General features: G+C 41.0%; 1 protein-coding gene across 1 annotated transcript; it reads right to left on the bottom strand.

The window, feature by feature from the left end:
• Positions 1-4,760: 4,760 nt before the first annotated feature.
• Positions 4,761-16,367, bottom strand: LOC310767383 (DGAT1/2-independent enzyme synthesizing storage lipids-like; the record flags this gene model as incomplete). The annotated part of the gene is made up of 6 exons (XM_083624253.1): positions 16,054-16,367; positions 15,561-15,639; positions 8,731-8,806; positions 5,616-5,806; positions 5,234-5,294; positions 4,761-4,774 (listed from the first exon to the last, which is right to left on the bottom strand). The coding sequence occupies exons 2-6, from the start codon at positions 15,630-15,632 to the stop codon at positions 4,761-4,763; spliced, it is 414 nt and encodes a 137-aa protein (XP_083480379.1). The 5' UTR covers positions 15,633-15,639; positions 16,054-16,367.
• Positions 16,368-17,430: the final 1,063 nt, after the last annotated feature.

The raw sequence follows: 17,430 nt of genomic DNA, 5'->3' as shown, positions 1-17,430 counted from the left end.
GAAGGTCCTCAAACACTCTGCACGGGAGAAAGCTTCAGTTGCAGAGCTCAGGCGATGCTGGATGTCAGCCCTTGTGGAAAGATAACTGCCCAGGTAGGAGAAGTGAGCAACACTTTCCAATATTACACCATTGAGTTGGACTTGTGGCACTCTAGGGGGCTTGTTTTGTGCTTGTTGATGCATCACTTTGATTTTTTGGAAGTTGCATAATATGGCAAGCATTTCGTAAGCTTCTGTGAAGATATTTAGGATGGTTTGGAGGTCATCCTCTGAGTGTGCACACACTACGTTGTCATCAGCATACTGAAGCTCTTTGATGGAAGTTACGGTAACCTTACTCTTTGCTTTCAGCCTACTCAGATTAAAGAGCTTTCCATCTGTTAGATATATAATTTCTACTCTGGTGGGGAGTTTCCCTTCGACAAAGTGTCGGATCATGGCATTAAATAGAATGAATAGAGTTGGGGCGATAACACAACCCTGTTTAACACCTGATCGCACTGTGAATGGTTCACTTTGAGAGCCATTGTTATCTGTGATTGTTGCTGTCATATTATCATGGAGGAACCGAATGATGTTATCTGGGCAACTAATTTTCAGAAGGACAGTCCACAGGGCATTACGATTTACAGTGTTGAAGGCCTTAGTCAGGCCAATAAATGCCATATACAGGCAGGTATCCCATCAGGTTTGCTGGCTTTGTTGTTTTTCATCTCTAATTTGTTTTTGCGGAATTTGTGAGAGGACTTCAGCAGCTACAGAGAGTTGTGGTTAAGGAGATGTTGGTAATGTTCTTTCCATCACAGTACAATAGCTTTTTTATCTTTTAGAAGTGTGGTACTGTCTGTTGAGCATAGGGGGCATGCCATGATTTATTGGCCCATAGATGGTCTTTGTGGCTTTAATGAAACTCTGTGCATCATGAGTGTTGGCTAAGTGCTGGATCTCTTGAGCATTTTTTTATCCACCAGGGGTTCATGGGCTGCAACAATGGATGTTTTTATTTTGGTCCAGTGTTCCTCAATGTTATCAGGGAACTCCGAAAGTAGATGGTCCTAAAGAGTAGTTTGGAAGCAATCCCACTTAATGGGATCTTGAAGGGCTTCAGTGTTTATTTTGCGCCTTGGTTTCCTTCCTTGAAGCCTGCGTTGAGGTATAATCTTGATAGCCATTGCGGACCATATTAATCAGTGATCTGTCCAGCAGTCGTCGGCACTCCTCATAGCTCTGGTAAGGAGTACATCATGGCAATCTTCAGCTTGGACAATTGCATTGTCTAAGAGGTGCCAGTGGTTCGACTGAGGGTGCCTTCATGATTTAAATTTACAGTCGGACCTTGGAAGTTGAACGGAATTGGTTCCGGATGTCCGTTCAACTTCCCAAAATTTTTGAAAACCAAATCGTGGCTTCTGATTGGCTGCAAGAAGCTACTGCTGCCAATCAGAAGCCATGGAAGCCCCGTCAGACGTTTAGGTTCCAAAATAATGTTCACAAACCGGAACAATCACTTTCGGGTTTGTGCCATTGTTGGAGCCAAAATGTCCAAGTTCCAGGGCATTCGGAATCCAAGGTACAACTATATATATATATATATATATATATTTGTTGAAAGTGTGTGTTGGTAATAACAAGGTTGTGCACTGCACATAGAGTCAAAAGAAAGATTCTGTTCTGGTTGCTGTTGCCAACTCCTTCTTTCCCAATAGTCCCAGGCCACAGATCGAAATCTTGCCCAACTCTTGCATTAAAATCACCCAGGAGGATAATATTATCCTCCTTAGGGGTCTCTGATAGGATGATATCCAGCTGAGAGTAAAATTTATCTTTAATGTCTTCATCGACATCCCGTGTTGGTGCATAAGCACTTAGAATAGTAGCCTGTTGGTTTTTGGTGAGTTTTATTCAAAGAGTTGAAAGTCGTTCATTAATGCCGGTAGGGACTTTTGACAAGAGCTTCATAAGATCGTTTTTGATAGCAAAGCCTACTCCATGTATTCAATGTTCGTGTTCAGGAAGTGAGTCTTTTAGTATCATCATTATGCTGTCCAAGTCCTGAGACTCAGTGAGCATACACAAGAGCTTCTGCAGAAAGATTTGTGTTACAGGGCTCAGATCTTGGAACAGCCTTTTATAAACATAGGAGAAGTGTCACTGTTTTGATACAGAAGATTTGTAGACGTTACTCTTTCAGATATAGCATTTTTTCAAGGTTCAATTAAACACTCGCCTTCCTGTTACACTCTTTGATTCTGTTGCTGCCAGCGTAAGTCTCCAAAAGGGGGATTCTGGGAGTTTTGCAGGATAGGACAATAAGGCACTTAGGCCCTTCAGCATGTACACCAGGGGCTGAGCTAATGAGCTAATGACCCTTCACAATAATTAATATACAATCCAGCACAATTCTGTGTATCTTAACTTAGCTTTAATTACATAATAATGAAAGTTTTCTATTACAGATGCATGACCATAAACATTACAACTGCTTTAGATGGACTAGTTAGCTTTGTAATGCTTATCAAATCGTTCTGAAATAGCTCTTAATATATTTCCTGGCCTTTTTTGGTGTTTATCCTGAAGATTTTCAATTGCAGTCTTTGTCTGTTGAAAGAAGAACAAAGGAATATTGTGTTATATCAATATATTGCAAAATGGATATTCACAGTTATTCATATCTGTGAGGAAAAAGCTAAAGGGATCAGAAACAGTAGAGTAAAGAATCCAATTTTTTTCAGTTACAGATGCGCAATATGACAGTCCTTGTCCCTCAATCCTCAAGAGTGACTTTTTCAGCATGGAGGGTTGGGCAAGAGCAGCCAGGGCCAGGAAACTCCACTAGGAAACTGTTCATCTCTCTGTGAATCCAGCCCACTGTCTTTATGATTTTTTTACCAAGAGCACTGTATGAGAATGGCAGAGATACAACCAAACATAAGTGCCTTGGGCTGCTTTGTACGTATCAGTTTTCCTGCATGGTTCTTACCTCCAGCTATGTGAGGAAAACGGCAGAAATGCTATTGAGTTATATTTCACTATGTTCAGTGCTATTTTTCCAGAAAAAGAGGTGCCTGACCTGAACTCACTATGAACACCTCCCTCGTTTTCTTAGAATGGCAATGGCTGACAGGACTAGTGAGAAAAAACAGTCACCCCCTGGTTCCTTGCCTGAAAAGAGCACAGCAGGGCATGGGTAAAAATAGCAGAGTAGCATGGAGTCGCATTCACGTGCAGAGTTGCAGTAAATCACAGAAACATCAGAATTTCTTCAGTAATAGTTTTTGTTATGTACTAAGCTTGGATCCTAGAGCAATAGGCAAGTAGGATCCTAGAATGCAACAACTGATTGGCTTGCAGGAGAAGACCAATCAGGCTCCAGGAGGAAGTTAATCAGCCTATTAAGCTGGTAGGATTGTAGAATGCAACAACGGATTGGCCTGCAGGAAAAGACCAATCAGGCTCCAGGAGGGAAGCACAATCAGCCAATCAGATGGGACTCATTGTGTAAATAATGTATATAAAATCCTGAGGTTTGGTGGGGCAATTAAATCACTGTTTTACAAGCTGCAATAAAGAGCATGAAATCACTACAGATCTCTGAGTATATTTCTGTTTTACTGAGGCTTAAGAGCATACAGTGCTTACTGGGTCCCCCACCGGGGAGGGGGCTTGGAGGAACCCTCTGGGGCAGATTCTGGGGCACATGGTTGGCAGAAGAAGTCCTATTGCATGAGCAGATCTTTGTGCAGCACTACATAAAATGCATAGGTTTTTCGTGGTCTCAGCAAGTTACGGAGAGGGAAAGCTGACTGATGAACATAATGCACAAAAGTCAATATAATAAACCGTATCTCTGGTTGTATAGAATGAGCAAGTCAGTAAGCAGAATACAATTTAGAACTGAAAGAGAGGGAAACCAAAAGGAAAACAATATTCTGCTTTTTTACTTCCATGTGTAGAGTTAGCTTACTTTTTCAGCCAGCTCTGCAGCTGTTATATTTGGATCATATGGGATGGGTTCTCCAATATATGTCCTCAGTTTCACTGGAAATCCTCCATATACGGGAAGGTAGAAAAGTCGTGTTTTCTCATATACCGTATTTTTCGCTCTATAGGACGCACTTTTTCCCCTCCAAAAATGAAGGGGAAATGTGTGTGCGTCCTATAGGGCGAATGCAGGCTTTCGCTGAAGCCTGCAGAGTGAGAGGGGAGACCCCGCCGCCAGCCCCGCAAGCTCCGGGGACAGTGGGGAGGCGCAGCGCGTCTTCCCGCTGTCCCCGGACCTGGTCTGAAGGCGGGCGGCAGGGAGAAGAGCGCTTCTCCCCGCTGCCTGCCTCGCAAGCTCCGGGGACAGTGGGGAGGCGCAGCGCGTCTTCCCGCTGTCCCCGGACCTGATCTCAAGGCGGGTGGCGGGGAGAAGAGCGCTTCTCCCCGCTGCCTGCCCCACAAGCTCCAGGGACAGCTGGGAGGCGCAGCGCGTCTTCCCGCTGTCCCTGGACCTGATCTCAAGGTGGGCGGCGGGGAGAAGAGCGCTTCTCCCCGCTGCCTGCCTCGCAAGCTCCGGGGACAGCTGGGAGGCGCAGCGCGTCTTCCCGCTGTCCCCGGACCTGGTCTGAAGGTGGGCGGCAGGGAGCAGAGCGCTTCTCCCCGCTGCCGGCACCACAAGCGCCTGGGGGGGAAATAATTTTTTTTCCCTTTATTTCCCCCCCAAAAAACTTGATGCGTCCTATGGGCCGGTGCGTCCTATGGAGCGAAAAATACGGTAACTATCTTGTCAGCCCTATGTTTGAAAGGGGAAAGAGTCTGAAAGAAAGCTACCCCATATCAAATTTGAAATTACTTGGCATTCTGAATTTTTAGCAATTCCAGCCAATTCATCCCAGAGAGGAAGAGTTAAATAGTTAAATGAGACTTTTGGAAAAGAAAAAGCAACATATCCTTTCAACTCTTCAAAAAGGTCAAAAGTTGTAAAATAGACTGCAGATTATGGTATTTTTCCTGCTCAGTTCCTCTCCATGCTGGGGTTCCTACCACTTTTATAGATTATAGCTATCTTTAAAATCTAATAAAAAACTTAGCAAGGACATGTTCACTCAGTCCTGAGACAGGCAGCACAGCTTTTGCAGATCCGTGTACACTGAATAAACTCTACTAGCAGGTATTCTGTTTTTTAAAAATTATATATTATTAATATGTTTATTGCCTGAAAGCAGATTTCTTGATCAACCAAGGTACTCACTTGACTTTCCAATGTTCCTGTATGCTTCACAAATGTTTTGTGTAAATATAGGGATGATGGGCTAAAAGAATAAAATCAAAAATCAAAATCAAAAGGTAAAGTCAAGACATAATTGACTTCAAATTGCACATGCTGTCCCCCAGATTTTCAAGAATTGAAAAAGAAAAAAGCTATTTTTCTTTTTAAATGTAAGTGATTATAATAGCTTTAAAAAAAAAAAAAGCAGGGATGGGAAATACTTGGAGCTCCAGATATCATCTGACCCCCAAATAGGGGATTTGCCATCCTCAACTACTTAGGATGCTAGATCAAGGATGTCAACACATTACGTCTTACCTAGGATAATCGTGAAGTCAATGCAAATTGCACAAAGATCACTCACCACTTTTGCCTCCAAAGCTATCCGAGCGAAACCTGTGCGGTTACCCCACATTATGTTGTAGTCATTACTGAAGTTTCCTTCTCTAGCTCCACCAGGGGAAATGCCCAGTGAATGACCTTTCTTCAAAATTTCCACACATTCAGCTTTATTGAAATCTTTCAACCCGGCCACATCATAAGCCGTCTTCCACCCTGACAAAATAAGTCCCAAATAGAAGAATGCATTTTTTGTGAAACTTATTTAGGAAATAGTGTGGATACAATACAAGTGTCATTATTCCAAACGTATTGCACTATTATGGATCACAATCATAGCTCTCTGCCAATCCATTTCAACTAGGATTTCATGGAGGGGGACTTTATGCTAATTCCTCTTTTGCTCAGATGTTCTGACAGTATGGTGAGAGTGGGGTTGAGTGCTGAGGTGGCCACCTTTTTAAACATGGGTTCCTCAAGTGAAGTTTGTAGTACATTAAGGTTTGCATTATGATAAAAATACAGTCCATAGTGCTTGCTGCACCACCCAAAACTTCAATCCCTTTAGGCTGCAGAGCTTTTGGATACAGTACAGTGGTACCTCAGGTTACATACGCTTCAGGTTACATACGCTTCAGGTTACAGACTCCGCTAACCCAGAAATAGTAGCTAGTAGCTTCAAGAACACTATCCAACCATCTCTTCCTCTGTTGTCCCCTTCTCCTTGTGCCCTCCATCTTTCCCAACATCAGGGTCTTTTCCAGGGAGTCTTCTCTTCTCATGAGGTGGCCAAAGTATTGGAGCCTCAGCTTCAGGATCTGTCCTTCCAGTGAGCACTCAGGGCTGATTTCCTTAAGAATGGAGAGGTTTGATCTTCTTGCAGTCCATGGGACTCTCAAGAGTCTCCTCCAGCACCATAATTCAAAAGCATCAATTCTTCAGCAATCAGCCTTCTTTATGGTCCTGCTCTCACTTCCATACATCACTACTGGAAAAACCATAGCTTTAACTATACGGACCTTTGTTGGCAAGGTGATGTCTCTGCTTTTTAAGATGCTGTCTAGGTTTGTCATTGCTTTTCTCCCAAGAAGAAATTTTTTTTCTTTTAATTTCGTTGCTGCTGTCACCATCTGCAGTGATCATGGAGCCCAAGAAAGTAAAATCTCTCACTGCCTCCATTTCTTCCCCTTCTATTTGCCAGGAGGTGATGGGACCAGTGGCCATGATCTTCATTTTTTTGATGTTGTGCTTCAAACCATATTTTGCGCTCTCCTCTTTCACCCTCATTAAAAGATTCTTTAATTCCTCCTCACTTTCTGCCATCAAGGTTGTGTCATCTGCATATCTGAGGTTGTTGATATTTCTTCTGGTGATGTTAATTCCAGCTTGGGATTCATCCAGTCCAGCCTTTCGCATGATGGATTCTGCATATAAGTTAAATAAGCAGGGAGACAATATACAGCCTTGTCGTACTCCTTTCCCAATTTTGAACCAATCAGTTGTTCCATATCTACTTCTAACTGTAGCTTCTTGTCCCACATAGAGATTTCTCAGGAGACAGATGAGGTGATCAGGCACTCCCATTTCTTTAAGAACTTGCCATGGTTTGCTGTGGTCGACACAGTCAAAGGCTTTTGCATAGTCAATGAAGCAGAAGTAGATGTCTTTCTGGAACTCTCTAGCTTTCTCCATAATCCAGCACATATTTGCAATTTGGTCTCTGGTTCCACTGCCTCTTCTAAATCCAGCTTGCACTTCTGGGAGTTCTTGGTCCACATACTGCTTGAGCCTTCCTTGTAGAATTTTAAGCATAACCTTGCTAGCGTGTGAAATGAGTGCAATTGTGCAGTAGTTGGAGCATTCTTTGGCACTGCCCTTCTTTGGGATTGGGATGTAGACTGATCTTCTCCAATCCTCTGGCCACTGCTGAGTTTTCCAAACTTGCTGGCATATTGAGTTTAGCACCTTGACAGCATCATCTTTTAAAATTTTGAATAGTTCAGCATATGCTGCATTAATTAACCAGTGGAATACCCCTGAAGAGCACACTGTGCGACTGGGCCACATTGGACTCGGTCCTTCTTTCCTTCCTTTCATGACCTTTCTGTGGTGTCATCAGAGGAAGGTGATGTGGGGGGAGTGGCAGTGGAGGGCCATGAACACTACAGCAAGGTTGCCACATGTGTTTGATTGCAGTGTCACATGGGGGCATATAAGCTGTGTGGGGGAGTGCTTGATTGGCCATGTGTTTGGGTGGGGCCATGTTTTCTGGGATCTGTGTGCAGATTTGGTGATTGGTTGGACTTGCTATGAAAGCCACAGACATGTCTTTGGGACTTCACTTGGGCTTCTGTCCTTTTCCTTAGCTGTAGCTCCCACCCCATCCCAGTTGCCACCCAGTGGTGTTTGAATACAGAGGATTTTGCACAGGTGGTTTGCTAATGCAGATGCTCCCAAGCAGATTCCCATACTTTGCATTGTTCTTTCCAGTAAAGAATATCCATCTTTACTAATGACTGAATTTTGCAAAACTCTTTGTACTTGAGGATATCTTAAACTTTGAGACGTATTTTCCTAAACCTAGTAGTATTCTAGTATTAATGTCAGCAGCTATTATTATATGAGAGCCTGCAGTTACAGCATAGAAATCAGATGTCACATTATCCAGATTCCTTCAGTTCTTAGATCCCTGAGGAAGAATGTAGACAAGTTGTACAAGAAAGCATGGAATTTCTGCTTGGAAGCACAGGAATTGTCTTGCAATTACTAGAGTAAAAAAAGAAGAAGAAGAAGCACTCTCATAGCTGTTTTGAGGTCAGGTCAGGTTTTCCTGCAATCTGCGATCAAGGGCCAAAAGACCCAGGTTGACATGCTGTATTGGAAACATAGCCTGATTCAAATACGATGCCTGAAACATTATTGGGAGAAGAGGTTGATGTTGTAAATGGCCAAAAGCAAGCCTGCCGTTTCCAACTTCCTTTTTTCTGAGGACACTTGGTGATATTTCATGCGTTGTTTTTCACCTGCTTCTGATACACTGTTTTATATTTTATAGCATTGTTTTATATCTTATAGCTTTATTTTATATCATATTTCACATATTTTATGTAAAAAAGCATGAGTTAAATTTAATAACTTACCTGGAAACTGATATATGGCACCATCAATTATTGTAAAGCACTCTCTCCCTGTCTCCTTGAAAAGTCTAGCGATAAGAAGAGATTTAGATTTATGAATACCCAAGAAGCTGATAAATTCCTGAGAAGATACGAGAAGGAACTTGGGAAAGTGGATGAAAGGTTGGAAGAGGGAGAGAGATTCACAGAGGAGAGAGAGAAGAAGAGAAGGAAAGAGAAGGGGAAAGAGAAAGGAGAGAGAGGGAAAGAAGAGGAGGAAGAAGAGGAAGAAAAAGAGGAAGAGGGGGCGGTGGGAGGAGAAGAAGAGGAAGAAAACGAGGAAGAAACTACAAGGAACAGGAAAATTAGATTATTAGCTTGTGCACGTGTGCAATAAGAATTAAAAAATAAACGCATACGATAATGACTCTTAAAATCCTATCTTGGAATGTGAACGGACTAAATGACAAATCTAAAAGGAATAAAATCCTGAAGGTTTTGGTGAAAAAGAATGCTGATGTGATATGCTGTCAGGAAACACATGTGGCCAAAAAACACAAACATATTTTGATAAACAAAAGGTTGGGTGTTGAATTCATTAATTCAGATATAAACAAAAAAATAGGAGTGGTGATATATGCAAAAGAAAAAGGGGACCCCAAATTAATATGCAAAGATGAGGAAGGGAGAATCGTGGGGATACAGATTAACCACCAGAGAGAAAAATTAAATGTGGTAAATGTTTATGCCCCAAACACGAATAAAGCAGAATTTTTTAAAAAACTGGAACAAATATTACTGGATTTAGAGCCTCATAAATTGATCCTATTAGATGATTTAAATGGAGTTCCAATACCAGAGTTAGACAGAAGTGCAAAAAAGAAAAAATTGAGTCAAGGGAAACTACCAAGATCATTTAAAAACCTTGAAGAAAACTTAGACTTGACGGACATTTGGAGACACAAAAACCCACTGACAAAACAATTTACATACTTCTCAGAGCCACATCAGAGCTGGGGTAGAATAGACCAGATTTGGGTATCAAGAGAATTAGTAACAAGAGTTGAAAAATGTGAAATACAACCCAGAACCCTTTCTGATCATAATTCGATATCCTTGGAAATTAAGCGTGGAGTACAGGGTGTGTACAGATGGAGAATGAACGAATATCTATTTGAAAATGAGGAGGTAACTGAGAAGGCCAAAAAAACCTTAAAAGATTTCCTTGACTTAAACCTTAATAAAGAGACAAACATTGACACAGTTTGGGACGCCAGCAAGGCGGTGCTAAGAGGCTTTTTAATTCAACAAAACAGCCATAGGAAAAAAATAAGAGAACAAAAGAAAGATGAAATCCTGACCCAATTAAGAGATTGTGAGAAAAAATTAATAATAAATCCTAGTGATGAACAGACCAAACAAACATCCAAATTGTTACAATCACAATATTCAATGCTAATTAACCAAGAAGTCGAATGGAGAATCAAATCAATGAGGCAAAAATTCTTCGAATCAGCAAACAAAACAGGGAAATTCCTGGCCTGGCAACTACGAAAAAGGAAAAAGCAAAATGTGATTAATAAGATAAAAATAGAAGAAAGGCTTGTGGAAGAACCAAATGAAATAAAGAAAAATTTCCTAAAATTCTTTGAAAAACTTTACCAGAAAGAAGAAGAAGACATAATAGAAATAGGAAAATATCTAGAAAATAACAGAATAACATCTATAACGGAGGAAGAGAAAATCCAACTGAATAAGTGCATAACAGTAGATGAAGTTCAGGAAGCAATAAAGAGAACGAAACTGGGGAAAGCACCAGGTCCAGATGGATTATAGGCCAAATACTATAAATTCCTCGAAGAATACTTAGCCCCGGTGTTATGTGAGGTAATGAATAATATTCTACAAGGAGGGAAGATTGGTATCTCCTGGAAAGATGCTCACATAACGCTGATACCTAAAGCGGACTCAGACAAATTAAACATAAAAAATTACAGACCGATATCACTTCTTAACAACGATTACAAAATATTCGCTGAGATAATGGCAAACAGACTTAAGAATTATCTAAAAAATGCAATACATACGGATCAAGCTGGATTCCTTCCTAATAGACAATTAAAAAACAATGTTAGGCATATAATAAATATCATTGAATACTTGGAAAAGAAGAACGAAATTCCTGCAGCATTGATTTTTATCGATGCAGAAAAAGCATTCGATAATGTATCATGGCGATTCCTATTAAAGTGTTTGGAGACAGCAGGGATAGAAGGTGCTTTCATGGAGGGAATCAAAGCAATTTATTCAAATCAAAGAGCCAAACTGATTATTAATAACAACTTATCTGACACATTCAAAATTTCAAAGGGTACGAGACAAGGCTGCCCCTTGTCACCGCTTCTTTTCATAATGGTGTTGGAAGTAATTGCAAATAAGATAAGGAAAGCATCTGAGATACGAGGAATTAGAATTGGGGTGAAAGAATTCAAACTGAAAGCATACGCGGATGACCTGGTAATATCAGTTGAGGACCCTATACAGAGTACTGACAAAGTTCTGGCACTTCTAGAGGAATTTGGGAAAGTAGCGGGCTTCAAGTTAAATAAAACTAAAACTAAAATGATGGTTAAGAATATGGGAGAAGATCTAAGGAGGCAGCTAGAACTCCAATCAGGAATCAAAGAAGCAAAAAAGATAAAATATCTAGGAGTGTGGCTAACGATGAAAAATATAAACTTAATGGCTGATAACTATACAAACACCTGGAAGGAAATCCAAAAGGAACTAGATACTTGGAATAGGATAAAACTCTCCTGGTCAGGCAGAATGGCTGCAACCAAGATGTGTATATTACCGAAACTTCTATTTTTATTCCAAAATGTCCCAGTGATTAGAGGAAGTGCAATATTTAAAAATTGGCAACAAATTCTCTCTAAATTTATATGGCAAGGTAAAAGACCGAGAATTAGATTTAAACTGCTAATGGACAGAAAAGACAGAGGAGGATTCTCGGTCCCAAATCTGAGACTGTATTATGAAGCCTCGTGCCTTTCTTGGCTTAGAGAATGGGTTACTTTAAAAAACACAGATCTGCTAGATTTAGAAGGCTTCGATTTAAGATTTGGTTGGCATGCTTATCTCTGGCAGAATAAGGAAAAGGTGCATAAAGGCTTCTCAAACCACATTATCAGAGGAACATTGTTAGAAGCGTGGGAAAAGAATAAAAAACTACTGGAAAAAATACCCCCTGGTGGCTATCCCCTATCGACATATTAACTACCAAAAAAAACAAATATGGAAGGTGAGAGATTGACCTATGAAGACCTCCTGGAAAGATCGGAAAGAGGATGGAAAATTAGATCTTATGAAGAGTTAAAAAGCAAATTAACAGGTTGGCTGCAGTATCATCAAATTAATGCCTTATGGAAGGAAGATAAAAAGATTGGAATGAATTAGAAAAAATCAAAGTTCCAGGTAGAGATAATAGAAAGTAAAACTAAACTGCTATCTAAAATGTATAATCAGCTATTAGAGTGGGACACCAAGGACGAAGAGGTTAAGGAGGTTATGGTAAAATGGGCAATAGACATTGGATATAATTTGGATTTTGAAAAATGGACGAAGTTGTGGACTAAAGGAATGAAATTTACAGCCTGTACTGCCCTCAGAGAAAATACGGAAAAGATGATGTATCATTGGTACATCACCCCTGTGAAATTGCGAAAAATTTATAAGACTGGCGACAAAAGGTGTTGGAAGTGTAAATCTAAAGAGGGAAGCTTCTACCACATGTGGTGGAAATGTGCAGAAGTTAAAAAAATTTGGGATTCCATCTAGAACGAACTAAAGAAAATACTTAAATACACCTTTGTCAAAAAGCCCGAAGCCTTCCTTCTGGGAATGATCGGAGAGGAGATTAAGAAAGAAGATTATATAATGTTTCAATATGCAACTGTAGCTGCCAGGATTCTGTTAGCACAAAATTGGAAAACCCCAAATACCCCGACCGTTAAAGATTGGCAAATTAAATTATTTGAGTATATGGATCTGGCAAAAATGACGCAGAGCATTAGACAGCAAAAAGGTTCAAGGTTTATCCGTGCTTTGTCCATATTTGTAGAGACCACTCCGTTCATGTCTCCCATTAAGATTACATTGTAATCCAAAAAGTCTATTAGTGTCTCATGCAATTTCTTGAAAAATTCTGACTTCCCTTCGTTTGGTGCGTAGACTCCTATTATCAATAGTTTTTCTCCTTGTACTTGAATTTCAATTGCCAAATACCTTCCTTGTTCATCTTTAAATATTAATTTAGGGACCAACTTCTCCTTTGCATAAATCACCACTCCTCTTTTCTTCACTTTGTCTGATGAAATAAATTCTTGTCCTAATCTTTTATTAATAAGTAATTTTCGGTGTACTCTAGTCACATGGGTTTCCTGTAAACAAATCAAGTCCAATTGTTCTTTTTTTAAGATGTGAAAGACTTCTCGTCTCTTTCTAGGAAGATTCAAACCATTACAATTCCAACTTAGAAAATGCAGAGACATCTTGTTATTTATTTGGTTACCCCTCCAACAGCACCAGGGAGGTCTTCTTCTGATGATTTTTTGGCTCCAAAAGATAAGTTTGAGATATCTGGTAGATTTTCTAGGTCTGTAGGTTCCGCCGTTTCCTTGAGAAGATCCTCCTCATTCCTTGTCATGAACTGTTCTTTATCTTGCACTGTTTTTATCTTGATTTTCTTTCCTTTGTAGTTAAAAGACAGGCCTTGTGGGAACTCCCATCTGAATAGTATGTTGTTCTTTCTCAATAGAGTGACCAAATCCTTGTAATGTGTCCTCGCTTCCAGGATATTTTTAGGGATATCTTTAAAAATCTGCACACGCGAGTCTTCAATTTCAAGAGCTGTTTGAAAATGTAGATTCAATATCTTATCTCTCTCCTCCTGAGATCTCAGAGTTATAAGGCAATCTCTTGGGCTCTTTCTGTTCTGTTTCCTTCCCAGTCTGAAAGCAGTTGTTATCTTAAATTCCTCCTCTTTCAAGCTGTCCTGCCAAAAATCCAGAAATTCTTTTGTCAAATAGTCTATCAAATTATCCTTTTCATTTTCTGGAATCAATCTCAGTCTCAAATTTTTATTTTTTCTCTGTAATTCCAATAAGGACAGGGCAGCATCATGTTATTCCAGCTTTTTACAGACTGGTACTATCTTTTCCTGTGTATTTCCTGCAGAAAGTTTTGCTTCCTCTGCCGAAATTTTTGCCTCCTCTGCAATCTTTCTAGTTATTTCATTCTCTTGAACTAATTTATTTATAGTCTCTGTATTCAGATCCAATTTTGTTGATAATTCTTTCAACTGTTTGGAATTTTCAGTGCTCTGCTTTGTTAGCCCTTCTAGAGTTTCATTTATCTTGACTAATGCCTTTGTTATTGTTACTGTATCCATGGAGGGAGTTAAAGGGGCTGCAGGTGGTACAATTGAACCTCTTCTCTTTTGTTCAACTTTACTCTTAGCCCTTGTTATTCTCTCCTCTGTTGGGCCACTCATATCCCAAGGTCTTTCCCACGAGAATCACTTTCAGCTGGAAATTTCCACAAGTCTGTTCCTTACAGTGAAAAATAATGGCTATTTTCCTACAGCCTCTAGATGGAGCAGTTCAAAGCTTCCAATACAAAATAACAAAAGTTCCCTTCCTAGGTAAACAAAGGTAGCAACCAAATATCCAATATCTTCCAAAATGTCAAATTGTATCTTTCCAAAGTTCCAAATTTATAGCAAGTCAGGTCTTTAATTTGTAATCCAGCAAAGCGCCTACTTTGTAGCAAGTCTCAAATGACAGTTCTCAGTCCCGGTAACTCACTCCCAGGCAGTCCTCCCCAAGGGTTTAAAACGGCAGAACTTTCCCCTTCTAAGCTTCTTTCATGCAGGTAAAACAGATCATAAATCTTCCCCCCCTGCCCCTGCCTGCTAAGGGGGGGAACTGAGTCCAATGCCTGAGTCCGTCACTTTTAAAACGCTTTCTGTCAATTGCAGCTTCTTGTTTCGATGCTTTATTTACATGCAGTCCGGAGAAGGCAGACTTCCTTAATTTTTACCCTCTCCGCTTTCAGCCAATTTGTAGTAATTTCCTTTTAAATTTGTTGCTCAGTCTTACTCACGGTAGTCCAATTTGTAATCCAAATGTCAGGAAGAAGTCGGCGCTCTCCGTCAATGGCGACGCGGCTTCACTTCACGGGCTGGGTAGCGGCTCTCAGCACCGCGCTCCCCGCTGCCACTCCGGAGCCTTTAAAAAGGCTCCTTTGCAGTAAAGGGGGGGCGCTTAAGGTGCCCGCCGAGCCTCCTTGCTCTCAGGCTTCTGCGCCTGAGATTTTAGGGGTCCCCGCTTCGCCGTAGCGGTCAGACCCGAACTCGTGAAGAAGCCTCCCTGAGCGGAGCTCAGCGAGAGGCGGCCATTAGCGCTGGCGCCAACCGGAAGTCCAAGGTTCAAGGTTTATCGACAGTTGGTCTAAATTCATAACATATATGGAAACAAATTCTAGAGATATAAAAATCACAGTAGGTTTAATATAACCCTTGCGATGTGTTTACGCTAAAAAATGAAAAACTGCAGAATAGATTTAATATTCACATAACCCAAAACCGAGATGGAGGGAAGTCAAACGTTATTTATTGTTAATTAATGTTTGTTTTTTGGTTGGTTTAGGTGTTTTGATTTGGTTGATCTTTTCTTTTCTTTTTTTGGTATGTGTTGGCTATTTTTCTTTTTCTTTCTTTGCTGTTGTTTGGTTATAGAAAATGAATAAAAAGAAGTTTAAAAAAAAAGAAAAAAGAAAAGTCTAGCGATAAGGAAGAAATAGTCAATAGTACAAACTGGGTGATAATAGATAATAAGCACTGGTCCTTTAGGGAGATGTTCCATGCCAAAACTTCATAACCTGAAATAATATAAAATGCAATAAATAAATGTTATTTTGTTGAAAAATAAATGGAATATTGCAATCTTTTATTGGAAGAAAACACTGTGGTTCAGAAAACTGTAATTTAAGATCAGGTAAAAAGCTCTCCTATATGTTGCAGCATTCTGGATACTAGGTTGTCATCCACACGGACCAGGACTTTCTCTGTTGTGCTCACATATAAATGATATTTCTCAACCCTCTGGGATGCAAAATTGCACCCTCAAAGTCTCACTACATGATGATATACTCATTAAATTCACTGTGTACCCACCACATGGTAAAAACCAGTAGTGGTAACTATTGTTCCAGGGCCTCAAGTCTGAAATTCTGATGCTCAGTCCTATGAAAGTATAGTAGCTGAATTATTGGTATGAAAGAAACATTTACTCACCATGCCATATCTTTCCAAATATATCTAAAACTTGAGCCGTAACTTGCTTTGGCTTTTTCCAACATTTGGTATCAAAATCAGTTTCTTGCTGGTTATTCCTCTTCTTGTAGACATATAGCAAAAATGAGATTGCGCAGATAAACAAATACGTCATTATAACGATTGAACAAGGCAAAATCAGAAGCATATTCAACCACCAAGAGTAAGTCCTTGAGCTCAGGTATTCTTCTAAGGAAGGAAAACTAATCCAGTTTCCCAGCATTTGAGTAAAGCAGCTCATGGTTTCCTGATATGAAGGCCCACGTGTATGCCGATGTCAGGGAACTGTCATCTGAGACGAAGGAGGTGAAAGGGCTCATGGAGGGTGAGAGAGACCACTCAGCGGAGGAGGGGACCAGCAGGGGGAGAAGTGGAGTTACAAGGGAAAGTGAGTCGGAGGGAGAGCTCAGAGATACTTCAAGCGGGAACAGTGGAGAGGTTTCAGGACCTCCCGTAGGCATACCCACTCCTCGGCGGAAACTGTCACGCCGAGAGTCCAGAAGACGCGTTTCCGTCAAGGAGCTTTTATGCTGGAAGAAGTTCCGTAAACGCCCACTGTCCGATTCAACGAGCGATTGATGGAGCCATGCTTAAGGAGCTCCATCACAGACAGAGGTTTGGGAACTTAGCCAAACTCTGAGGGATCAGGATTTTACGCACAAGCAGCTCACCATCCCATCACAGCAATCGGACAGTCCCTGAAAGCAGCTTGTGCAGAGAGGCATCATGAGCAACCCAGCTGGAGCCGGAGGAGCAGCAGGAGCTGGAGAAGGTCCAACTCTGGAAGAAAGGTACAGAGTTTTGGAACTCCAGCTAGCAATGCAAATGGCGAGGCTAGAAGAAAGGAGGGCGCAGGATGCAGAAAAGGCAAAAGGCGCTACACTAGCAAGAAAGATGCCAGGAATGGTGCAGAAGTTTGGGGGGGACCCCAGGAACTACCAAGCCTTTAGGACAGAGATGCAGTATGCTCTTGAACTGCAGTTTAACGACTTTCCCGATGAGGCATCGCGAGTGGCGTTTGTGATTGGCCATCTCGAAGGGGGGGCTAGAGACTGGGTCCGGCCCCTGATGGCAGGGAATAGTGACATGCTGAAGGACGCGAGGAAGTTTTTTCGCGCCATGGATTTGATGTTTTCCAGCGAGATTGAACAGGGACTGGTGCGCAGATAATTGATGGCTTGCAAACAGGGGAGCCGATCGGTTCGTGAGTACTGGACTGAGTTTACAATGTTGATACATAAATTGGGGTGGGACCTATCGGCGGAACCCATTCAAATGCTCTTTGAAGAGGGGCTTTCTTCGGCGGTGAAAGACGAACTTTCCCGGGC

Source organism: Podarcis filfolensis (genome assembly GCF_964270895.1).
Source record: "Podarcis filfolensis genome assembly, chromosome: 7".
In the NCBI taxonomy this organism is placed as follows: Eukaryota; Metazoa; Chordata; class Lepidosauria; order Squamata; family Lacertidae; genus Podarcis; species Podarcis filfolensis.
The sequence above is the reverse complement of the archived record's forward strand: the minus strand, read 5'-3'. Positions and strand labels throughout refer to the sequence as shown.